A 25,540-nucleotide genomic window follows, 5' to 3' on the forward strand; every position below is an offset into this window, starting at 1 on the left:
TGAATCTGAAAGCCATAAATGAAATACAAATGAAACAGCAGAAATTGATGAAATGTAAAACAAGAGTCTCTACCCTTCCCTAAGGACTCTTAAGAATAATTAGTGGTTGATTAATTTGGAAGGGAGGGGCATTTTCTTCAGGGGTATAGTTACTAGCATGATGCCCTGGAATAACCACGCTCCTGGTAAATGCAATCTTAACAATAACACTGGGACAAAAACAAAGACAAGAAAACATTAAAAAAAAGTCACAAAAGAGGAAGGGCAGTAATTGAGAAGAGGAAGGGGTAGAGGGAGTAGGGAGAGAGGGCAATGCGATCAAAGTACACTCTATATTGTGTATGTAAATGCTGTAATTAAGCATTATTATATATAATTAATATATGCTAATATAACATTTTACAAAATGAGAAACAGCAACACTCTTTGAAAATATTAAAAGGAAGCAAGCTTCTGAAAAGATTGATTATAATTTGAAAATTATAAATAACTAGATTCCAGCCAGGAAAGCAGATCACCCATGCTGTTAGCCTCCACTCATAGAGAATAAATGGCCATTGCTGGGGCATAGTGGTCTAATTTTAACCCGTAGGTGGATATCTACAGCCATCCCTCCAAGGCTTAGGGACCACTGAGGAAGAGGGGACAGAGAATCTAAGAAATGGAAGAATGAACAGTTTCCTCTGAGACTGAAACATACTGTCCTGCAGGGAAGGTCCTAAAGCAGGAAAGTAAACAAGTCCAAATACTTGTAGGAAGTTCCTAAAACTAACCAGATTCTCCAAGCTTCTTCTTCCCAGGAATAAATAAGTTTAGCTGTGGGGCTGGAGAAATGGCTCAGTCGTTAAGAGCACTGACTGCTCTTCCAGAGGTCCTGAGTTCAATTCCCAGCAACCACATGGTGGCTCACAATCATCTGTAATGGGATCTGATGTCCTCTTCTGTCTGAAGACTGCGACAGTGTAATCATAATAAATAAAATAAAGAAATTTAAAGAAAAAAAATAAGCTTAGCTGCAAAGAAGACTCTGAGACCAGACCAGTTGCCTGGAAGAGGTTTAGACCAGAGTCACTTGGAAGGGACACTCTCCAAGCTGCTGAGCTGCCTGCAGGCTGTGCAGTGAGTCCCAGGTTCCCAGCTTTGTGAGCTGTCACCTGTGCTGGGAGGGGCTTTGGTGATGCAGCTATCTTTGAATCATTTCTGCTTCTGTATGTATCTCCTCACCCATATTTCTATTAAGTAATCCCAACAAAAGTCATTGGTTTATAAAAAATGAACAACTAAATAAAAGATAAAAGGCTCAAATAACTGACAGCAATGAACAGGAGAGGGAGACCTGCAGCTATGCAGTGACAGCACTGAGATAATGGTAGAGGTCAGCAGAGCTGAGCAGGTGAAATGAGCAGCTTTCCAAAGAAGGAAGCCCCAGACAGGCCTACGCATTACAGAACAGAACCACACCAGTAGTATGAAAATCCCCCCATAGTAAACACTGCCATTGCAGGTAAACAGTTTTTTAGATACATTCTATGCAATCTTCAGAATATAAACAATCTCTGACTCCAAATATTCCAGAAAGCAGAAGAGGAGAGAAGGTGCCTCAACTCATTTTATAATGTCTAATGCAATCCTTTGCTAAAAGGTGGCAATGGTCAGAAGAAGAGCTAGATTACCAAACTCCAAGTGACATCATGGAGTGCATCCAATGCATCCGTCAGCATCGGAGAACATGAGTGACCCTGCCAGACCCGGGCAGTGTGTGGGTGATGGGTGGGTATCTGAAATATTTTCTACTAAAATATTCTACAGAATGTTTCAGTTTGCCTTATTATTAGATCAGTGTATTGTATCAGAGGCTTTTGTATTGTCCATTTAAAAGCTACATGTGAATATACTATGAGATAGGCTTTTCTGGGTCCACAACAGACATTATCTGCTCTTTACCAAAAGGAGAGAAAATATTCTTGTTTTTCAGACAGAAATAAGGCAGGTTTCCTGCTGTGAAAAGAGTTGAGCAAAACAGGTCTAACAAGCAGCAGTGCTGACGAAGAGTCCGGATTTTACACCTTTGACTTGAATGCTCTTTCAGAACACTACTACACTTAGTGACAGTCAGGGCTAACAGGACCTGTCCTAAGAGTAATGAAACTCTACACTTTGATTCAATGGGTAAATGTCCATGCCAACACTTCCCATAGCACTCCTAACTATAGAACACAATCTAAGATACAGAAGCTACCACTGCAGAAGCTTCCTAACATGTTTAAAAGGAGTCCAAATGAAGCTATCATATAGTGGAGGAGACAATACCCCAACTAGACATCATATGCTACCAAATAAAATCCCCAGTACCAAGAATGGGTTACACCTTTTAAGGAGTTGTTGGCCCAAAGGGTCCTATTGACCCTCCTCTACATTATAGGCGAGTGCCAATGTTATTGGTTATCCTTCTACAACCTGACAGGAAGAAACTATTGCCGAAAACATCACATATTTATGTTATCACACATGGAGAAATTGAGCTATTGCTCAACTGGAAGCTTCGCCTCTACTGACTAGCTATCACGATGCTGGAGTACATTGTACACAGTACTGAGGAGGAAAGTAACCAGCAGTAAGACAATGCCCAGGGCTGCAATAGTGGCACAATGTTACAGCTAACCAACCAGGTTTCCTTTTAATTGCATTTAAGGCTTACTGCACAGGATGACACCCAGATAGCATGCCACTGTTAATGAGGTCAAGAACCTGAGCATAGATAAGGAAAACCTACTATTCTTATTCTGCTAAATGAATGTAGCAATAAAACCACTCCTAGCGACACACTGCTATACTACCCACTAATTGGTACATTGCTCAGCCTCATTAGAGAAGCTTCTACTTGCAGTAGATGTTAATTAATTTAACACAGAGACCCACAAGTGGACAATGTGCAGAATGGAATGCCTTTATCACACTCCTCCCCTCAAGGATCAGGAATCTATGCAGAAGAGGAGGCAGAACGATTTTAAGCCCAAGGTGGTAACTTCAAGGAAACACCATCTTCCAGGCATAACAGGGCTGATAAACACATGAACTCACAAACAATGAGGACACAACAATCAGGGAGAAACGTGGGAAGGGCAAAGAATATGATAAAAATATTTTGTATGAAACTCTAAAATATTAAACAAAAACAGAAAAAATAGAACAGAAAAACAAAACAAGACCTCACAACCTATAATGTATGGCTGTGAGAAGGACAACTGCAAGGTGTGGATTACTTACACGGCAGGCTTAGCAAGAAGCTGGAATCCTCCCATAACCAGGAAATTTGAAAGTGATGTACAGTACCTTGGGTGGAAAACACAGACACACAGGCATTAGTGATGGCCTGAAGTCTCAAGTGCATATCCAGACACTTCTGAAATCTTCTTCATGAATTTGAGAACTTTGTGACCTCAATGTTAATGAAGAAGACAACAGGTAGACTCGGCAGGGGAGTGATCAATGCAAGGTCAGTAGGGATACTACCATAAAGGGATTTCAAAAGCACTGTGCCATTCAGACCTGCCTGGCAGGCCGCACTTGCTAACCTAAGAAGCTGGAGAAAACATGGTTGAAACTGTAGGATTTTTAATGAAGATTTAACCTTCATTTCAAGTCCTCCAATTAAGTCTTCTGAAAAAGATGGAGAAGGCTATGAAAACACTTAGGGGGTAAGGGAGGCTGAGAGTAGAACATGCTGATTAATGCCACTAGTGCTCTGGAGCAAATGGAGGGAGGCAAGCTGCTCTGAGCAGGAAGGCTCCCTTCATACTCCTGGGCTAGCAAGCAACTGATACTGAGAGGGACAGAGTCTTCCAAAAAAGGAGTCACTGTGGTGGAGTTCTTTAAGATTTAAACAGTAGCCCAAGGCATCAAAAACTGCTTTTTAAAGCAAAAGGCCATAAGTAATAAAAAAGAAAAAGAAATGGAGGTATGGTGGTAAATACAAGACAAAAACAGAAAACTGCACTAATAAAAGCTAAAACTTCACACAAATAACAAAGTCTAATTATAAAAATAAACTAGTGTCAAGTTCTATCATTGTTTTAAGTTTGATGAGTTAGAATAAATTAAAGATATTTCTTCCTAGACAACAGCTTCCAGTAAATTTAATTTGCCTGGGGCTAAGGTCACTTACACTAAATTTGAAAGGAAAATACTAAGATAATTGCAGGAGGTTATTTCAACTGGTGGGGGATAAAGGGCAACTTTAAATATCCTTTTGATTAGCATTGCCTGTAGCTTTCGATAATAAACACGCGTTCATTAGTCCTTGGGCTATTTATAACCCAAGGAAAACACCGGCCTGACAGGAACTCCCTGGCAACAGGTGTTTCTCACTGACCCCATGCTGTAACTTTGTGCAGTGCCTGGCACTTGCTGGCACTGAGTCTGTTTCTGTCAGATGGATGGAGAATAAATAAACTACATATAAAAACAACTCACACTTCTGACCAACAGTGTCATCAGGTCTACATTAAAATAACACTTAAATGAATACCTTAATCATACCAAAACACAAATCAAGAAAACCCAAGAAATAGTTTAAGTTTACAAATATACTTGATATGTTTTTCTTACAAAACATGAAAAGAACCTTCAGTCAGCCATCTCTCGTGTTGCTCAGAAAGCACTATTATGTTAAATGTAGCTACAGTGTCCCATCATCCCATCACACAGCAGTAAACAGCAGGCTCAGAACAGCTTCACACTCACAGCTGGAAGTTTGTTCTTTATTTCCTCATATTTTGGTATAATTTCCTTAAATAGGCTTATGACAGAATATTGTGTGTAAATAAAGTATGCTATCACTCGTTGTTGGACATAGAAGGGAATATGAGCACTCATTGTTGCTAACCCTTTTCCCCTTACAGAAGAAAACTGAACTTGAGCACTGCAGAGCTATCGCTGGCTGCGGTTAAACACTGCTTTTCAGTTCTACCGCTTAGCAGCACTGTCCCTGTCCACTCTCCTCTGCCTGAGGAGTGGCTCTCCTTGCAGATTCCCCTTGCCAAGACTGAACATGATGTGGGGCGGATACTTGCTCTGTGTAACTGTCCAAGAAAAGACTTGAGTGCTTCATGATGACCAGGCTCCTGGCTTCCTTCACGCCCTGTAGGTAGCTGCTCAGTGAGGCTCCATGCTGCCCAATGAGGTAACACAACTTGCTGAACCGGCTGGCAACTTCCTGCAAGAGCTGGACAGTGGTAACAGTGCCCAAATTTTCTGCAACAAAATGATAACAACATGAAAACCAAATGCTTTCTTACGAGTTTGCCCTTTATGAGAATACTTACTCTGTTGAAATAAGTTCTAATCTATGGAACCCAAATCACTTCCAAAAATGTTACAAAATCAACTTCAGTAATCCCTAAGATGGCTCAGTGCAAGCTATGCAAACAGGAAGAGCTGGCCTACAACCTCAAGTAGAAAATGGATGTTGGGAGTCATGAGGATCCCAGAGCTTGCTGTCACCAGCCTAGCTAAAAACTAGTAAGTCCCAGGATCAGTATAAGAGCCTAAATAAAAGGAGTAAGATAGATAGTCACAGAAGAGCCCAGTTCTCCTCTGGGCTGAGTACAGCTCTGCACACACGTGCACATAAGCCATACCCACAACCTTATCTATAGGAACTGTCAGATCTCTGATTCAGTAGATTTGGTATTAGCATCTCAGGATGGATGTTTCTTTTAAGTTTCCCAGGTGGCTTTTTTTAAATAACAGCCAAACTGGAGACCCAATGAAACTAATACCTGTTAAATTTTGAAAATAGGTAATGTAAAACAAAGAGAGAAAAATGAATAATTTAATTTTATACAGTGGTAATAGGGTAGCAGCCAAGAATTAAATTCACTCCTATAAATAGATATTTTTCTTTTTTGAAATGACCTTGAACTTTCATGTCCTCTGATTCTCCCTCCCTGAGCTAGGTTACAGATATATATTATGCCCTGATTTATGCAGTACAGGGAACTGACTCAGGGCCTCCAGCATGCCATGTACCACTCTAGCAACTAAGTTTGTTTGGACTCTTATTTAGCATCTTAAGCTTTTTGCATTGGCTGCTGATCCACTTGACCAGGGAACAACTCAACAACTCAGCACATGGATGGCCTAGGTCACTCTCAGTTTTAGGGAACAGCTAATTATCTGACTTTCCCAGGTTGCAGTTCCTCATTTCTAGCAATGAGGCTGAAGAAGAGAATAAACAAGACCAACAGAGAAATCAAGACCTGGTCAGACAGTTAGACTCCCCTTTCTTCAGAACAACCCAGGAAGTCCCTGTTGCTCCATTCTCTTGCCTACATCCCATAATTCCTGAGCCCACACAACAGGGACTCTATAACCCTTACAAAGCAAAACAGATTACAAACAAAAAATACAAATCCTCAAGTTACATGGGGACCATTTACATTAGTCAGGAGTGCAGTACTAGGGCAAGGCATGAGGAATACAAGTTCGGTCATCTTTGGAGATTTGACGGCTTACAAAAACTAAAGAACAAACGAAATCCAAATAAACAAAAGCAAATTGCTGAGGTAGCTGTTACAGTAGATAATTTTCCACTAGAAACAATGAGCTCAGCACACAAGCCCGCATTTCTTTACCAAGGGAAAACTCACGCGCTGGACCATTAGCTTAACTCCTAAGCCCAAACAGCAGCTACCAAGTAAAGAAAAAGAGAAAACCCCAGCTCTGTACACAGGTATAGGGCCAAATCTAGAAAAACTGGCAGGACAGGGAAAGGTTGTTTTGCTTGCTGAGAGAGTTTTTTGTTTTTGAGACAGGGCTTACCATATAGCCCAGCTCCTAACCCTATGTCTCTCTTACTAATGTCCTAGAGACCTCAAATACCCTGGACACAAGACAGGGCAGCCCAGGGACTATGGGAACTACTTTCTCTGCCTTAGTGTATCACTTCCAACTCCTCTCTGCGACCAAATAAACATCTAGTTAATCGACTCACATATATGAATGATACAATTCTAAGACCTGTAAGAAAAAAATTAGAGAAAAAAACCCATGGAAGTTCTGCAGTACGTAAGGTCTAGGGTTCAGAAGTTATGCAGTGCATAAGAACGAGGGTGCAGAAGTTAGGTAGTGTGTAAGGACTAGGATGCAGATGCATTGCTCAAGTCTAGTTTCTAGGCACACCTTTCCAGGAAGATTCTTTTCCTCTCGGCCACACCTTCCTAAAGCTCCAGTTGCTATGAGTACAGGAAGAAGGCGCTCAGGGGAATATGAAGACAGAGCTGGGGCATCCAGACAAACAGCTGTGAATTGCTTGGGGCCTAGGGGTGAGGTGTGAGGGATAACCATCAACACAATCAGCTTTCTTTTTTTTTTTTTTTTTTTTTTTTTTTTTTTTTTTTTTTTTTTTTTTTTTTTTTTTTTTTTTTTTTTTTTTTTTTTTTTTTTTTTTTTTTTTGGTTTTTCGAGACAAGGGTTTCTCTGTGTAGCCCTGGCTGTCCTGGAACTCACTCTGTAGACCAGGCTGGCCTGGAACTCAGAAAATCCGCCTGCCTCTGCCTCCCAAGTGCTGGGATTAAAGGCGTGCGCTACGACCACCCGGCCACAATCAGCTTTCTTAAAGCAAGGCACAGTGGCACATGCTCAAAGTCCCAGGTAATGGTGAGACTGATTGTTTGAGGTCAGCCTGGGCTTTAAACAAACTGACCACAAAAATAGGCATGTGTGGTAGCTTATACCTGCAATCTCAGCAGTTGGATGGCAGAGACAAAAGGATCAAGAGTTCAAGATCTTCCTCAGCTACATAGTGAGTTGGGCCCAACCTGGGCTACAGGACACCCTGTCTAAAAAAGCAAATGAGCAGACAAATATGCCTCTTGACAATACAGAAAGAACCGCTAAAACAAGAGCTGTGATGACCTGGGGACGCAAGGCGGTGGAAGGTGTCAACTTACCTAAACTGAGAAGAGGCCTAAGTATCTGTGATTTGACTTCGCTGAGTTTTGAGTAAAACCGTCTTTCCGTAGTGGCCAACTCATGGAGACTGGCGATGTATCCCATGATGTTCTTATCCACCAAGGCCAGATAGCTATCTCTTCCTGCTGTTACTCTGCTTATATATCCAAGCTAAAACAGGTGGAAAATAAAAAGATTAAAGATAAAATATCATTTATAAACAGCAGTCTGGCATGTTATATGGGCTCACAGCAGTAGACAAGAGCCAAAGGTTCAGATACCCAGGAGCTGATAAGCAGTTATTAAACTGCCAACAGCTTAAAAGTAAAGATTTACAAACAGAACTCTTCTCATTTGTTTGGAGTTAGTGTACTCACATACCATTGCTAATTGTGAATAACTGCATTTACCTATTTCTATTTATCTCCAAGATACCTTAGACATACAAAGACCCAAATGATAAAAGAGTTACACATCTCAGAGCCCTTTAATCTCAGCACTCTGGAGGCAGAGGCAGGCAGATCTCTGTGAGTTTGAGGCCAGGCTGGTCTACAGAGTGAGTTCCTGGAGGGCCAGTCAGAGTTACACAGAGAAAACCCTGTTTCAAAAAAAAGCAAAAACAACAAAAAGAAAGACAGAAAAAGAAAAGAAAGAAAGAAAGAAAGAGAGAGAGAAAGAAAGAAAGAAAGGAAGAAAGAAAGAAAGAAAAGAGTACACATCCCAAGACTCACTTATGTGAGACAAGATCAGTGAGAACGAGGAGGAGCTCCGAGCCCAGCAAGGCCTCTGCACTATCTTGTCTCTTACAAGTGCCAACACAGGGCCGGATATGACGGCTCATGCCTACAATTCCAGCACTCAGGTGAAGCAAGAGGAATGCTGCCAGTTCAAGGCCATCCTGGCTACATACTGAGTTCTAGGTTACTCTGACCATGCATTAAGATTTAAAAAACCAACAACAAAGCTGGTGTGGTGGCACACACGTGCAATCCCAGAGGATCAATTTGAGGCTAGCCTTGAATAGGAGACTATACTTCACAAATCAAAATCAAGAAACAAAATAAGGAAAACACAGAAGTGCTTCCAGATATTGGCCTGGACAAAGATTTTTCTGGATATGACCCTAAAACACAAGCACTCAAAGAAAAGCTGACAAATGAGACTGTATTACACTAAAACCTTTTTTGGGAGGTAGGGGGAGCAATAAAGTGAAAAGACAATCTGCAGAACAGGAGAAAATGCCTTTGGACTATTCATCCAACGAAGGGGTAATATCCAGAGTATAAAAGGAACTAAAAAAATCTCAGTAGCAAAAAATCCTAAATAATCCAACTGGAAAGTGGGAAAGTGACGTAAGTAGAACTTCCCAGAGGATCCTCAAACGGACAGTACAAACACTTAGGATGGCCATCACCAAAAAGACGACAATTAAGTGCTTACAAGGACAAGGAAAAAGAGGGACTCCCACACCTTGTCAGTAGGACCTTAAATTACTATGGCCAGCGAAGAAAACAGGACAGTGGCCCCTCAGACAAACAAACCAACCAGCAAACAAACCTATAAAAAGAACAACGACACGATCCAGCAACCCCAGTATTCAGTACTTCCAAAGGAGCTAAAACCCGTACGTCAAGATGACATCTGTAGACACATGCTACTCACAATGGCCGAGACACAGAATCACATAGGCATGCCTTGGCAGAAACATGCATAAAGAAAGTAATGTGTATATAATGAAACACCATTCAGCCCCCAAAGTGAACTTTTGCTATCTGTGCTAATGGGCAGGACTGAAGGGCAGACAGTGAGAGCAGGCACAAAGCACGGCCTTAGCAACTGACTAGAAAGCAGTGGTCACCAGAGGGAGTGAGGTTGGGAGAGTACAAACAGGGAACTACAAGAAGAAAGAAAATGTCCAATGCTGCACTCGGGAAACAGAGGCAGGAGGATATGCAGAGTGAGTTCCAGGACAGCCAGGGCTATACAGAGAAACTGTGTCTTGAAAAACCAAAAAAAAAAAAAAAAAAAAAGATGAATGTCACATGTAGCCCACAACTGTCTATAGTTAGCATGTGCTAAGGCTCTTCCTTTTTTACCTTTGCCCTAGTGTGAACAAAATTAACCAATGTCTTTATTCACATTTCCTCATTAAACCAGACAGGCAGGCTGTACACTGTGGATATTAACCGTCCTAGAAAACTGATGACATACACTAGAGCCTTATCCTTTCATTCTTTATCAAGACAGAAGTCTTCCACAGGGCATGTGGTGACAGGCCAGCTATTGCCCAGGGCTAATCAGCATGACAAACAAACTACATGTAGGTCAACAGCCAAACCTTGGCCAATGCTGTCTTTGGCAATTAGGGTCTTGTCACAATACATTCAGAGCTTACGAACAAGAAAGCCAAAGACTAACTCTAGTCCATAAAACATTTTCTTCAATGAGAATAGAAAATCTAGAATGTACCAGCACTGAGGGCTATACCCGCTACTGACATGTCTCTGTGGGGATGTGAGTTACCTTAATAAGGGGAAAGCAGAAAGGAGCTAATGCTCTAAGTATACAACAAGTAAAGAGGCAGGAATTAGAAAAGCGGATGTTAATGTGGATCTTCAAAAGAGAAAGCAGCAGCTAAGCTAGCAGAAATGAAAGCCAAGGGAACAGGGGCGCAGGGTAAGTCCCACCAGCGACTTGTGGGGACCGGCTGTCTCTGAGCTCAGGAGCCTCAAGTTAGCACTGTCCACCAACAGAAAGGGCTTCCAGTACAATTCACCTGAGGGCTCTGGGAGACTTCGCTGAATGACGAGGCTCTGGTACTAGCATAGCAAAAGAGAAATAAAAGAAAAACAGCTGAGAGGGTGGGGTGGGGAGACTGGGGGTTAGTTCAGGAGGTGAGTCCGGAGGTGAGTTCTTGTCCAATGCACACAAAGCCCTGAGTTCCAACCCCAGCATCACAACCAAAAGCAAGCAAACAGAAAGCACAGCCATAGTATTGCTCTCTGAGAGTGCTGCCTCAACAGCCGCATATGAATATGCACTGTGCTGGAGCATGACGGCATGCACCAGGGACCCCAGTTCCTCAGGAAAGAGGGGCAGAAGGTCTGCACAGCAAGTTCCAGGCCAGCCTGGGCTGCACGTTTATCAAGACCTTGCCTCAAAGACAACAGCGCACGCAGACACAGCGATGAATGGCCCTCACATTACAGTAGGGCAGACAGCAGACAAGAACATCACAAAGCATTTTACATGATGATGGGTGCTATGGGGGAGAGTACAGCAGGAAAGGGAGGAGAGGAGGGAAGAGTGAGAAGGGCTTTGCAGGGACACCACAGTCAGCAATGTTCAAAGACTCCTCACGCTCCAGAATGTGGGCCTTAAGATCCAATTCTACTGTAGTTCACCTTACTACAGGAGAGAAGTACTGGAGTCTTTGTACCACTGGGGTTCTCTGGCAGGATGTCACCTTCTGCACGGTCCTGTCGGCCACTGTAATACAACCCAGGCTGGAAGTCTTCCGTGTCCACTAAAAACAAGGAGTAATCTTGGCCTGCGGCTACACTCCAGACTCCATTTTCATTGCTAACCTGAAACGACAGAAAGATACCGTTGATCCAAGGCAACTGAGGAGACCTCAAGTTGCACGGACAGAACAGATTAGCCGGCAGGAGGCAGTTAGCTACGGCTGTGAGAGTGGACCTCTTCCAGCAATGTACCCACCTGCTGCAGAATAGAGCAAAAGTAAGACACCCAAGGTGCAGCTTTTAAACTTGAATTAGACTCTCATAAAAATCTGAAGAAGTAGACTATGGAAGGAAAAAGCGCAGCTCCTAGTTTTAATGTGACTCTGTAGGTGTTTATAAACAGCCTATGTTACAGTGAGGAGACTCTAGAGCCCTGCTCTAACAGTAACACTAGAATGTACCTTTGCCCATCCACACTCGGTCATGTGCCAAAAAAATCTACGTAAAAAGGAAAAAAAATCTAGATAATGAAAAGGCTAGACTTCATTATTGCCGGCTGCACCCTTGGTGCTGAGACTCCCCACTTGTAACTCACTATCTCTCTGATGCCAGTTCACTGTGCCAACTTCCAGGATGCTGAAACAGGCAGGATCCCTGAGAAGCCATCTACGTGCACCTAGACCAGTGGCTCTCAGAGAGTGGTCTTTGCAGCAGCAGCAGGAGCATCACCTGGAAACATGTTAGAAATGCAAACTCTCAGCTGCAGATTACCCAGAAGGGATCCGGCTTTCAGGTGACGCTGACAAGTGCCAACAAATGCTTGAGAAGCAAGCTCTATACACTGCTGGTTTTCAAACCACAGGGCTCCACACAGTAATCCAGGAGCTTCCATCAAAAAGCAGTAGCCAAGGTTCTAGGTACCCTACAATCTACCACTTACTATTATTCCCACTGCCCTGTCTGATGCACTGCCTTCCTCATAAGACTTCATTAAGAAAGTGTACTGCAGCAAAACACTACCCCAGCCTCCAGCTTCCTTCAGCCTCTATCAGGTAAACTCTGTGCATCAGCCAGGCTCTACACACAGGTGACTGTGAGTGTATACGCACTGCCACTACTGACATCTCAGCTACCTTCTCTGGGCATGGCACTCTGTTCTCAAAAATCAAACCATCCAAATAATGGACTTCCAGTTCATTGTGAGAAGAATGAGTCACCCAGTCTGTGTGTGTCAAATAGGGTCTCTGCTGTGTAACCTAGGCTGGCCTTGAATGCCCCCACTACCTGAGTACCAGGATTTCAGGGGTATACTACCAACTCCAACCAAGTTCACCAAAAGCTAGCAAGTGTTGACTGCATAATCTCCAATCAAAACAAATTCAGGTGGCTAGAGAGATGGCTCAGCTATTAAGTACACTTGCAAAAGATACTGAACCAGAATGATGGCTGACAACCATTTGTAACTCTAGTTCCAGAGGACCTGAGACATGCATGCAATGTACTTATATGTGCCAGCAAAATATTCACACACATAAAATAATTTTTAAAGAGACTTACATAAGAGGTCCTGTGCAATGGCTGAGGACAAAAATGCTTGCCTCTAAAGCCTGGGACCTGAATTCAATGTCAGAAAGCCAAATTTAAAAAACAAAACAAAACAAACAAACAAAAAACAATTTCAGACATGGGCATAGTGGCACATGGCCAGCAGTAAGCAATCTGGAGGCTGAAACAGGGCAGTCAAGAATTTAAGGCCAGCATGGGCTTTATGAGAATATGTCTCAAAAATTCAAATCAAAACAAAAACTCTAACTCAAATCTCACTAGACTTTTAGCTTTTATAGATTAATTAAGATGATTTCAAACCATCAGTGGCTGTGGTGTGTGGCCGTCGCTCAGTGTTGGAGGTCTTGCCTACCTCATGCAAGGACTTCTGTCTCATCTCTAGACCACAGGAAACAAATACATACCCATTTCCAAATAAACAAACCTCCATGCTGTACTTTGTATACAAAGCTGTGCGATTAACCTCATAACAGATTCCATGGTGCTACGGCTAAATACGAACCAGACCTTCAGGTCCTCTGACCCCTCGCTACAGCATTTTCTAGGGTAAGGTTTCCGTTTGTTTGCCTTTTGTTACTTGGCTGGGGATGAAACTTGCAGCCTCATGACTGCTGGGTGACTATTCCAACGATGAGCTAGAGCCCCAACCCTTTCTGGAATATTTCTGCAATAGGGTCTTTCTGCATTGTCTAGGTTGGCCTTGAACTTGCTCTGTAGTTCAGGCAGAAGTTGATTTCAATTCTTCTGCCTCAGCCTTCCCAGACGCTGCAAAGAAGGTGGCCTGTGCTACCAGGTCTAGCCCCCAAAACCTTTCCCTCTTGAGTAGGGGTGCTTCTACTTTGTTTTTAAAATGACAGGGCAACGAATCTTTGTGTTTAAGTAACAGTAACTGGGCTGCATATTATATGCTAAATGCAGGGCTGGAGGGATGGCTCAGCAGTTAAGAGCATATTGAGCACATATAGATGACCCAAGGTCCCTGCACCCATGCCAGAGCTCACACGCCCTGACATCAGATGCCCCTACTGGCCTTTGTGGCTATCCATACATATTTATAATTAAGAACTTTCTAATTCAAAAGGAAAATATCTACTACTGAAACTAGAAGCAGTAACTTAACATTCTCCAATGTTTTCTTCAGTCTTCTCATTCGAGCAGAAAGAACTGAGCTCACTGAAGGGAGAGCCATCCCCGTGGGCCTTAAGCAAAGACGCATGCATTTTGGCCATAGTTTAAATCTGGACTACGTTCTCAGAGCTGAGGCAGTCATCCCCTCACAATCTCTATTACTCTCAGTGGGAATCTGTCTTGGACAGGGACAGGCAGTCCTAGAGCCGCATCCCATTCTTATGGGCTTCTGGCTCACACCATAGCAGGAGCCAGCACTACTGGCCGTACATTGGCATTCTTCAAGGTGTTAGAGCAGGCGAAAGGTTGGGTAGTGCTGATCTAGAATGAAATAGAAGGGACTACAAATTACTACTCTCTCAACGGTGTTAGATAAGTGAAAACCAATCTATACAGCACAGAGTCATCTAAACCTTTAGCTTTGCTACAGAAAAGGGGTTAGCAATAGGTTTACGCTGGCATAAGCCATAAAATAAACACATTCAACACCAGAAAATTATGGCTTGTCAAATTCAAGTTTAGAGAGAAGCCAGAGAAGACATCTGATGGAATAAAGAAAAGAATACACCAAAGAAATAAAAGTTTGCTTAAAGGAAGACATCTTTTTTTTTTTTTTGCTAAAAAAAGAGACAGACAGAAGTATTATAAATATTCAGTGAACAGTTAAAGCTATGAAGTAAAAACATTTTTAAGAATTACATTTAAGTGGAAAAGGAATGGCTTTGTGTCATAAAGCCTTTAAAAAAAATAAAAAATTTTTAGGAAATTTATAAACTAAATTTGGCTATAAAAACAATTTCCCTAAACATACAAAGTGCTATAGCACAGAATCCCAGAATATATTGCTATTAAGTTTACAAAAGTACCTTTGAGAGACGAGGAACCGTTGTTGGAAATTCAGAATGCCCAAGCTGACCAAAGGTATTACTGCCCCATGAGTAAACCTATCAGAAACAGAGGAGCAGATACAAGTTTAATCTTGCATGCTTATTCTGAACCTTCTCAATTACCTGTAACCACAGAAATTACTCACACTAATTTTCTTTTTTTTTTTTAAAGGTAAAGCTGTGCATGCTGGTACTTTTTTTTTTTAAAGATTTATTTTATTTCATTTTTGTGTGTATCAGTACACTGTAGCTGTCCAGATGACTGTGAGCCATCATGTATGGCTGCTGTTGATCTCAGGACCTCTGCTGGCCCCGCTCGCTACAGCCCGCTCCAGCCGGCGTAATTTTCTGCAGCTGTCTTCAGACGCACCAGAAGAGGGCGTCCAATCTCATTATGGGTGGTTGTGAGCCACCATGTGGTTGCTGGGATCCGAACTCAGGACCTTAGGAAGAGCAATCAGTGCTCTTACCCGCTGAGCCATCTCGCCAGCCTACTAATTTTCTACTCATTAAAGTAATAGGTATTAGCTGGACACAGTGGTGCAGTCCTGAAATGCCATCACTCAGGAAGCAATGGGAGATGTTTCTAGTCTGAGCTAATTTTTCAGTTCAGACAGCCTGGATTACAAAGTGAGAGCTTATCTCATCCCATTTCAAAAGAAGAAAACAGAAATGAAACCTGGCCTGCTGGTACAAGCTTATAATCCTAACACAGTCAGGAAGCTGAGGGATCATCTCACTCTGAGGCCAGTCCACCTCCACAAGACTCATGGCATAGGGAGGAAGGCATGGGTCCCACTCAGACACCACTTCCTCAGCAATGCAGCCATGGGTAAGGTGCACGCGCCCCTGTAAATAACCTACTGAAACCCCCTGGGATGGATGCATGTATGTTTGTGTATGTGTATGTATGTACATATTTATGCGCATCTATTTCTTGAGAAAATTCCTGAGCAAGGAATTCTGAGTCAATGAATATGCACAGCTTCCAGCAAGATCCCACTGAGATTTCTGCCACCATTGCTTTTTCCTGTGTTTTGAAAATAAAAGTAATATCACCTACTAGGAGAAAGTAGTTTTAAATTTGTTTGCTGAATTATCTTTTATCACTAGCTATTCTATTTTTAAATTCTTCATATTTGTTTGTGGGGGGAGGTGGAGACCTAACATCAGGGTGAGCAATGTGGAAGTCCAAAGACAACTAGCAGGAGACATTCTCTCTTGCCACCTTACAGGAGGGATCCAGAGGACCCAGGTTTCAGGCCTGAGGACCAGCACCCCAAGGACCTCTCTCCCCCCATCCCTCCTTCCACTGCACCTCTCTTGAACCTTGCTATGTAATAGAGGATGGCCCTGGACTCCTGCCCCTCTTTTCTGTCTCATGAGTGCCACTAGGCCTGGCTTATGAGCTAGGTGGAGACAGAACCAAAGGCCTCGAGCATGCCAAGCAAGCACTCTGCCAACTGAGCTACAACCTCAGCCCCATGGTAGGTACTTCTGGGTCTGTTAATATTTGCTGTTTAGGACTGCTGAATTATTATGAAGACAAGCATATCTTTTGTTGATGTCAATTCTTTGTTTCTGAGGAAAAGTCACCTAATATTTGCTCTTAAACATATATGGTTCTATTTGTTTATTTGAAGTCTCTGCTCCGTTTAGAAATAGAATATACCAAGTTCTAATTTTTGCCCTACAAAAAAGAAGCCAGTGACTCTGACAGCATCTACTGCACACTTGGTCTTGTTTCCTAAACTGTTATAACACACATGCCCTGAAGACATCTAAAAGACTCACATAAATGGGTCTGCTTCTAGTATCAGGGTAGTTCTGTTCAACTGGAATCTTAACATCTTAAAACTACTTCTTTTCTTAGGGTTTTTGTATAAACTGAATTTCAAAACAAAAACGGCTTTTTTTCTTAGTGTCACACTAAGAATCCTCTTCATAAGGGAACTGAGGTTCCACTACTACCTGGAAACTTGGCTCCACTTAGGAAGGGCCCTGCTCTGGCAGCTAGAGTTAAATGGAAGCTTTATCCGGACAGAGCAAGGCCTTTTAGATGAGCTGGATAACTTCTCTTGCTCTCCTCCCCTCATCTATAAACTGAAAATACTGCTCAGTGAAACCTAACTGCTCAAAGGAGACAGCTCTGCCTGACAGCACAGTCGCTCCGAGACAGTCGAGTCAAAAGAACCTCCTGTCAAGCCAAGAGCAGAATTCCAGTTAGCCTCTTACCTGAGATTTAGCGGTGAGTGCGAGAGAGTGGGAGCCGCCTGCTTCCAAGTGGATTACCTCCTTACCATCCAGACATTTGACGCACAACGGCTGCAGCCTTAAAGGAAACAAATATGCATACACACAAAGTAAAAGTGTTTTCAGCATGAATCATAGCCTTTCTCAAACTATACAGGCAGAACTGTTAAATAAAAATAAAATGTCAAAGATAATGTGTGTATGTTCAAGCTACTTCTAAATATTACACCTAATTTTCAGTAGTTTTTAATTGCAGCATTGTCTGTCATCACTAATTAACCCTTATAATCCAAAATCCATTAAGAATCATAAAACTGAGCTAGAAGTAGTACACCGGCCTAAATCCCAGCTCTTGCAGACAGGAGAATGACTGCAAATTCAAGCCCAGAATAGAACACACAGCACAACCCTTTCTCAAAAATAAAATAGAAATGTAAAAACTGTAGAACCATAAAAAAGAGAGCACCACAGGGAGAAGAAAGCCAGCTTGATTTCAGTTCCCTTCGCTCTGCTGAGGCATGTTAGCCCATGGCTTCAGACAGTCTACTGACACATCTTCACTCTTCATATATCAAGTATGTTAATACTGGGAATGCCTATTAAAAAAATGGCAGTTTTCCTGGATGTGCACACATTTTAATGCTTTAGTGATAGAGACGTTAAGAAGCATGGCTACATCTTTGGGGATCAGAAACCTGTCGATTAGGTTCCTCTTGGTAAGTTAAAATGTTTCAATGACATACTGCCTTATCCCTAACACCATGTTCTGCATCCCAAGATGAACCAACATCAAAACAGACAAGGACATGTGTGCACGGACACTCTAGCCCTTTATTGGTTTTTGTTTTGAGGCAGGGTCTTTCTATGTAGCCCTAGTTGGCCTGGAACTTGTGATGTACACCAGGCTGGCCTAACTCACAGAGACTCACTTACCCACCCTCATCTCTCCCTCCTGCTAAGATCAAAAGCGTGTGCCACCATGCCCAGCCTCCAGTCCTGTACTGTTAGGCACTGAGGACTAAGGTAACGGCTTCGTGTCGGCACTAATGGTGTACAGTAATCTGTCCTGTCAGAGGAAATAGGTGTCTGGAGACCTCAAGAAAAAGGTCATTGCCTAAGCCGATCACCATCAGTAAATGCTGGCGGCACTCACCTGGGCAGGACATCACCATGCCCCAGCTGCCCTTCTTTGCCTTTCCCCCAGGTCCACACCTCTGTTCTCAGGGAGGGCAGGAGGGCATCTGCTTCTCCACTGTATGTGGGGGTCAGAACCACAGTCCGAGTTTTCACCCTTGCAGCCTTCCTCAAGAGCCTGGGGGAAACTGAAGACACACAAAAGCTGGGTAAAGGGGCAGGGAAGCAGGAGAAGGCACGATGCTTTCACCGGAACATCCTAGAGCAATCGCCAGCACGGCGTTTATAAAAGTACCTTTAGCTTCTTTGCAACAGAGTGGCTTTACCGGTCAAATGAGCTTGGGAAATGCTCATGAGACCTGCAATTAGAAACCTGTTTAAAAGTTTAATCTGTCACACTGCCAAACATTTGGCTGCACAACCCTTCTCTGTGTAACATTTATCAATATCCTAGAGCACTTATATTCCAAAGAATATGCTAAATAAATGGGTGTAGTAGCGTATGCTTGTGTTACCTGATGAGACAAGACTGCCGAGTCTGAGGCCATCTTGAACTAAAGAGTTCCAAGGCAGCCTGGGCTAAGTACAAGACCCTGTCTCAAAAAAAAAACAAACAGGGCCAGACAGTGGTGGCGCACGCCTTTAGTGCCAGCACTTGGGAGGCAGAGGCAGACGGATTTCTGAGTTCGAGGCCAGCCTGGTCTACAGAGTGAGTTCCAGGACAGCCAGGGCCACACAGAGAAACCCTGTCTCGAAAAACCAAAAAAAAAAAAAAAAAAAAAAAAAAAAAAAAAAGAAAACAAACAAACAATAAACAAAAACAGAATACGCTATAAAAATACTACAAGGTTCACAAATATCTTATCTATTTCAAAATATAGTTAAAAGCTAATGTTTTCCAAGCCAACTTTTAATTCAACTATATAACAGATAAATAACAGGATTAGTTTTAAGATATAAAAATGTGAACTTCTATGATGGGAAGAAAGCTTTAAATGGGGATTATCAAAAATCTTTCACAGGTGCTAGAGAGATAGCTCAGCAGTTAAGAAAACTGGCTCCTCTTCTAGAAAACCTGGGTTTGATTCCACATATAATTCTAGATCCAAGCGATCTGATGCCCTCTTCCTGTCTTCATGGGTACCAGACATGTTCGTGGTGCACAGACATAGATACGGGAAAAACACCCATACACATAAAATAAATTAAAAACAAAACAAAAAAAGCCTTTACACATTTACACATATAGGCTGGTAGGCTTTTTTTTCTTGGCTTTGTTGTTGTTATTCATTTGTTGTGAGGTAGAGTCTCACTATGTGGCCCTAGCTGTTCGGGAACTCACTATGTGGACCAGGCTATCTTGCAACTCATAGAGTTCTGACTGCCTCTGCTTCCAGAGTGCTAGGATTGAGGTGTAGCTCATTATGCCCTGCTAGGTCAACTTTTGACAGAATGTGACTAGGTTTTAAGGTGTTGAAAACAATGTATAACATGAAGTAAATCTTATACATCAATGTGGTAGCAGAATAAACTTTAAATAGTTGTTAAAAAAACTGAAGCTATATCCTGTAACTTTTGCTGAAGCGGAGAAAGTGGTAGCTTTCTCTTAAAGACACCATTTTAATAAACCATGGTTATGGAAACTGCAGAGAATATGGCAGCCCCGATCATTAGGAAGACTAATTTGCTGTATCCCAGCACACGATGCTGGGAGCACCCAGGACGCTCCAAAAGTCAACCCACTGAGGCGTTACCTTGTGACAGCAATCCTGGGAGGGACAGTCTTCGACTCCCTCCCTCCGACTCTTCCTCTCTGATGTCCATGAGACTGGAGCTTTTCTTTCCTTGCAGTGATTCCTGTTTCACCTGCTCTTCTCTGAGATCTTTCAGACTTTCTGGGCCTGTGGAAGCACTGCCTGACATGGCTCCCGGCTCGCAAGGGGCAGTGCTGTAAAAGTTCATAACTTTCTTGAGAGACAAGGCCCCAGCTTCATAGGTGGCGGCCACTCTCACACCAACAGCAGATGCACAGGAGACCACCAAGCTGTTGAGAGCTGAGGTGCTTGTGGTCGGTGGACTGTGAAGATCAGGAACGGCTTCTTCTACAAGAGGCTAACACACATACACAGTATATAAAAACACAAGCAGTCAACGGTTTAATGCTTACAGCTACCTGCATAAAAAAATCTAAAACAGATCCAATGGCAAGGTGCCTGTCTATAACCTCAGCACTAAGGAGGCTGAGGAGGAGGAATGAGCCCAGCCTGGGCTACACAGCAAATCCCAGGCCAATGACAACAGAGCTGTTTATCCTCAGTCTCAAACCATCTCTCCTGATTGCAGAGTTAACATACTATATGGAAATGGTGCTTGAAATATAGTTCTTCACCTACGTGCTTCCTCTTGTCTCAATGTTGTGTTTTTTAGTGGCAGGTTAAAATGATCTCTAGCCACTTTATTAGTGGCAGGTTAAAATGATCTCTAGCCACTTTATAAAACCAAGCATGGAAAAAGGAGAGTGAGGTTCAAAAGGCCCTGGCCGCAGCCCTGGGGAGGCTGAGACGAGGAGCTTCCAGGTCAAAGCTAGCGAGCCTGTCCTTTCATAGCAAGACCTTGTACCAAAAAGTAAATAGACATAAAAAAGGAAATAACCGGATTTAATCAAGATGCCCTGGGTAGAAGGTTGGAAAAACTCAAACTGCTATACTTGAATACTTTTAAGAAAATTTAAACTCATTATTTGCTACTAAGAAGCAAAAGAAATAAGATATTAAGAAAAGAAGGCTTTTTCTAAAACATTTTATAATGAAGATTTAAGTGTAGGTTGTACAGAAGAAAATTTTATGCCCTAACCTACTATCCCTCAAACTACATTCTTAGGCTGACCCATTGGTGACTTATCTCCTGTGACACAGTAGCTGGGCATGTTACAACCTTTGCTCTGGTTACCACAGAGGATGAAAGAACAGGTTAATAATTAAATACAGGGAGCTAGTGTATTCTTAGCATGCTTTGTGGGAATATTAGAAAGTTCCCCAACAAAAAATTCCCAGTATCAGTGAAAAGTAGGTTGAGATATCAAATACTGTTTACTAAAAGGAAAACAATCATTAGATATACCCCAATAAACACAAAAAAGCTTTTGACATATAAGCATAATTACACTGAAAAACACTTGCTTCTTATAGGGGCTGATGGCTGGAAAGAGAGCTCAGCGGTTTAGAGCACTTGCTGTTCTTTCAGGACCCAAGTCCAGCTACCAGGAGCCGTGCCAGGCCATTCCCAACCACCTGTAATGCAGTTCCTGAGGAGCCAACAACTCTGACCTCCCTGGGGACCTGAACTCACATGCACATACTCACATGCAGAAGCATACACCTACACATAATCAAACCCCTTCACATAATCAAAACACCTACACATAATTAAAAACAATATAATTTTTTTTTAAATTGCTTTTTATACCCAAAGGTCCCAAAGATACGTACATTGTTCCTTAATTTACCCTGAATTCAGAATCAAACCCAGCAAAGCATGTTTGTACAGCTGCAGGCCAGCCTAGGCCTATCTCAAAAACAACAACAAACCAAATAGAAATAACATTGGCTTCTAGTTTTCTTTAAGTAATTCCCAGTGCCTATCACAGTATCTGGCATAAAGCAGGCACTCAATGTAGTTTGTCAAATTCCATATTTACATATTACAAACTCAGAAGTTACTTCTATACAAATAAGTAATCCAGTTTAAACCATCAGCAGAGGCTTGGAAGCTACATACAATCAAAGGCCGGGTCTCGGATGGCAAGGTGTTCAGTGCTTCTGTGATTTCTCCCCTTTGTTCATGTTATATCTATAATGCTCCTAACAGGTGCCTTGATGGTATCTGAGAGGGAGGCTCTTACCATTAAGGAAAGGAAAGGAGAAATCACTGCCCATAGGCTTAAGCTACTGTATATGATGTATGTGTGTGTGTATATACGTATATATATATATATATATATACATGCATGCATGTGTGTGTATGTACATGAGTACATATATATGTGTGGATGGATGTGTGTTTGCATGCATATATATATACTTTTATATCTTGCCTTATTTGAGGTGCTGAAAACCTCAAGCATGCTTGGCAAGTGCTCTACCACTGAGCTACATTCTAGCCATTCAATAGTGTTTAAACAAATAAAGTAGGGAAAAACTAATTACTAGCCATTTCGATTAAAGACATAATTCTAGAACTTAGAGTCAACCAATAACAAAGAACAGCATGTAAATTCTTCAGTTCAGTGTGAGGCTGAAATGTTACTTACAAAGATTAAGTTAAACTTAATAGAACACACACTGCCAAAACCAATATACATAATAAAAACCTCATTTATCAAAATAACTTCAAAGAAAAATGCAATTATCTTATGTTGTTTTTCTTTTTTTAAGAATAGAGAATTTTAATAGTGGTAATTTGATACCCAAGTGAGCTGAATACAATAAGCTTTTAGCCTTAAATGTAATAGAGGAATGACTTCTAAAAGGACAAACTTGTCTTCTGTGTTTGTTTTTGAGACAAAAACCTCTGTAGCCTGGGATGCCCTCAAACTTAAGATTAGGCAAAGTCAATTTTTTTATAAACACATACAGTCTAAGAATTTTCTATAAACATTCTTGATAAATTAATGTTGCTTTGTTTAGATTTTTTTCTTATAAACAGTTTACTCTTATATTGAAAAAAAAATCAAATACCAACAAGTTCAAAGAGTTTGTGTGAAGCAGGACTGTTTCTAAAACACCCCATCTTCTTACTCTGACAGTAGAAAAGAACTGAGGGCTCTTGTGACTATAAAGACCCTGAGAGAAGCCGGGTGGTGGTGGTGCATGCCTTTAATCCCAGCACTTGGGAGGCAGAGGCAGGCGGATTTCTGAGTTTGAGGACAGTCTGGTCTACAGAGTGAGTTCCAGGACAGCCAGGGCTACACAGAGAAACCCTGTCTCAAAAAAACCAAAGACCCTGAGTAAAAAAGAGCAGAAACAGTTCTTTTCTGATTAGATGGTTTACTTCTTTCCCCACCACCACCTCTGGCACAAAGCAAATCCCAAGTAATCCCAAGAGAAAACCAGAAACTGTCTTTTTGGAAACAGGGTTGCCACCCATTCTGCAGTCTCCAATGAGAATATTCTAAATAAGACAATAGAAAATACTTCCCCACCTTAAAGCTCGGTAAGGACCAGTTATAACTGAAAACAAAAACTAAAAATACAACAAACCTGAAACATAAAGTAAAACCTCTAAGTTTCTTTTCTCCTTTTGTTTTTACTTTTGTTTTTGTTTTCTTTTATGAGACAGAATGTTAATTATAGCCCTTGTTAGCTTGATACTATATAGCATAGGCTAGCCCCAAACTCAGCAATCCTCCTGCCTGCTTTGGCTTCCTAAATTATGGGCATGCACAACCAAGTCTAGAAACTGTAAGTTGTTATATGTCTGCCTACAACTAAACGCTCTACAACCTAGTAACCTCGCTAGATGGGAGAAAAGAGTTTTAGGAACTCGGAAGAGACACCCCAGTACAATCTGGAAGCAGCCCTGTGAGCCATGGTTATACTGGTTATACTCTTCTGGGGACTACCAAAATGTGGTGCCTCGGCCAGGACGGCAAAATACAAGCAAGGAGAGCAAGCACTTGGCCATTTCTAAAGCAAGCCCAGCATGATAGCTTTCTGAATTAGCACAGGCTCCCTCCTCTCTAGGCTTGCTTAGAGCCTAGAGACAGAATTATAGCAGCCTGATTGGGGGGGGGGGGGGGGGGGGGGGGAACCTGCTGAATTTAGGACTTCAGCTCCTACAGGAACACAAAAACAAAGACTTTAACTCCAAATAACCTTTATGTTATAAAATGTAGCAGCTACCTGGACCTGGGGTGGCTTTTCTCCACGCTCATGGTTCTCCCTCACAGAATGCTCTGATAGTTTCTGCAAGTATGCAGTTACCGCCTGGGTGTCTGGGTATGAGGGAGCTGTTCTGGCAGACGACACTTCAGCTGTTCCCACGATGTTCTGCTGGGTGGAAATGCCACTGCCACTTGCGGTCTGACTCAGTTCAGCTTCTACCACCGTGTTCTCAAATACCTCTCCCTGCCCATCCAGTGTCTCTGGGTGAGGGCTGGTAGCAGTGCTGGTATGCTTTTCTTCTTGAGATTCTGACAATGTCACACCTAAAGGGCAGCAATGGCTGTCTGATATTATCACATGGTCCTCTTTGTCTGTCATAGTGATGAGCAGCTGGCTGCACTGGTTGCATCTCTCTGGGACTGGCTTCAGATCCTGGGGAGGGAGGCATTGCACAAGGGCGAGGCTGTGGAATGCACCACAGGCCACCTGGAGCACCACTCTTCCCGCAAGGTGTTCCACCTTCTGTGGCTTTGTCACTGGGAAGGTGGTGGTGATGAGACCCAGCTGACAGCCGGTGCCCCATGCCCAGATCTCTCTGCTGAGTGACAATGCCAGTGTGTGTTCCTCGCCACATGCCAACTGCAGAATCCTAACTGCTAACAAAGGGCTGGTCTCCGAGTCAGAAATGCTGACAGGACTTGGCTCTGGCACATACTGCTGGTTAGCTACTGCACACTGCCCAGCAGCGTTCTCTCCCCACATGTACACCACCCCACTTTCTGTCACTGCTCCACTGTGGAAGCTCCCTGTTGCCACAGTAATAACATGATGCCCAACCAGGGCACTTTCTAGAAGGGGGCTGCTTGGACAAATTTCTGCTGATTCACTTTTCCAGGGAAGGGTCCCAAAGCTGTAGACCTCACCATCTACGGTTCAAAAGAGAAAGAGGAGAAGTTAGTGAGTTAACTAAGCATTTCATCAGCGAAGACCTTCAGACCTTCAAAGACTCAGAAAACCCCATGGCATTTCATCTTTCTGGATTGAAATGAGAATTGACAAGAAACCTTAAGGAGCTTGGGCTTGCTCAGCCAGCATCACAGGTCACTACAAAAGCTGCCAGCAAACCCGAGACAAAGTCCTGCTGTGCCAACCTCCCACCTGGAAAACACAGCTCCATGCACCATGCTGTGAGATGAAATTTTTCTTTCTTTTTTTTTGGTTTTTCGGGGCAGGGTTTCTCTGTGTAGCCCTGGCTGTCCTGGAACTCACTCTG

At 42.5% G+C, this 25,540-nt stretch overlaps 1 protein-coding gene across 2 annotated transcripts in view; it reads right to left on the reverse strand.

Moving 5' to 3' along the window:
* Positions 1-25,540, reverse strand: part of Als2 (alsin Rho guanine nucleotide exchange factor ALS2) — a 75,455-nt gene that overhangs the window by 29,622 nt on the left and 20,293 nt on the right. For both annotated transcript variants that reach the window (XM_031367609.1, XM_031367608.1), the window contains exons 4-12: positions 24,286-25,193; positions 20,140-20,497; positions 18,405-18,573; positions 17,234-17,330; positions 14,978-15,055; positions 11,358-11,540; positions 7,953-8,124; positions 5,073-5,253; positions 3,268-3,333 (exon numbers count right to left, since the gene is read on the reverse strand). In XM_031367609.1, coding sequence (XP_031223469.1) covers positions 3,268-3,333; positions 5,073-5,253; positions 7,953-8,124; positions 11,358-11,540; positions 14,978-15,055; positions 17,234-17,330; positions 18,405-18,573; positions 20,140-20,497; positions 24,286-25,193 — 2,212 coding nt within the window. The remainder of the gene's footprint in view (positions 1-3,267; positions 3,334-5,072; positions 5,254-7,952; positions 8,125-11,357; positions 11,541-14,977; positions 15,056-17,233; positions 17,331-18,404; positions 18,574-20,139; positions 20,498-24,285; positions 25,194-25,540) is intronic.

Source organism: Mastomys coucha, unplaced genomic scaffold (genome assembly GCF_008632895.1).
Source record: "Mastomys coucha isolate ucsf_1 unplaced genomic scaffold, UCSF_Mcou_1 pScaffold14, whole genome shotgun sequence".
NCBI classification, from domain to species: domain Eukaryota; kingdom Metazoa; phylum Chordata; class Mammalia; order Rodentia; family Muridae; genus Mastomys; species Mastomys coucha.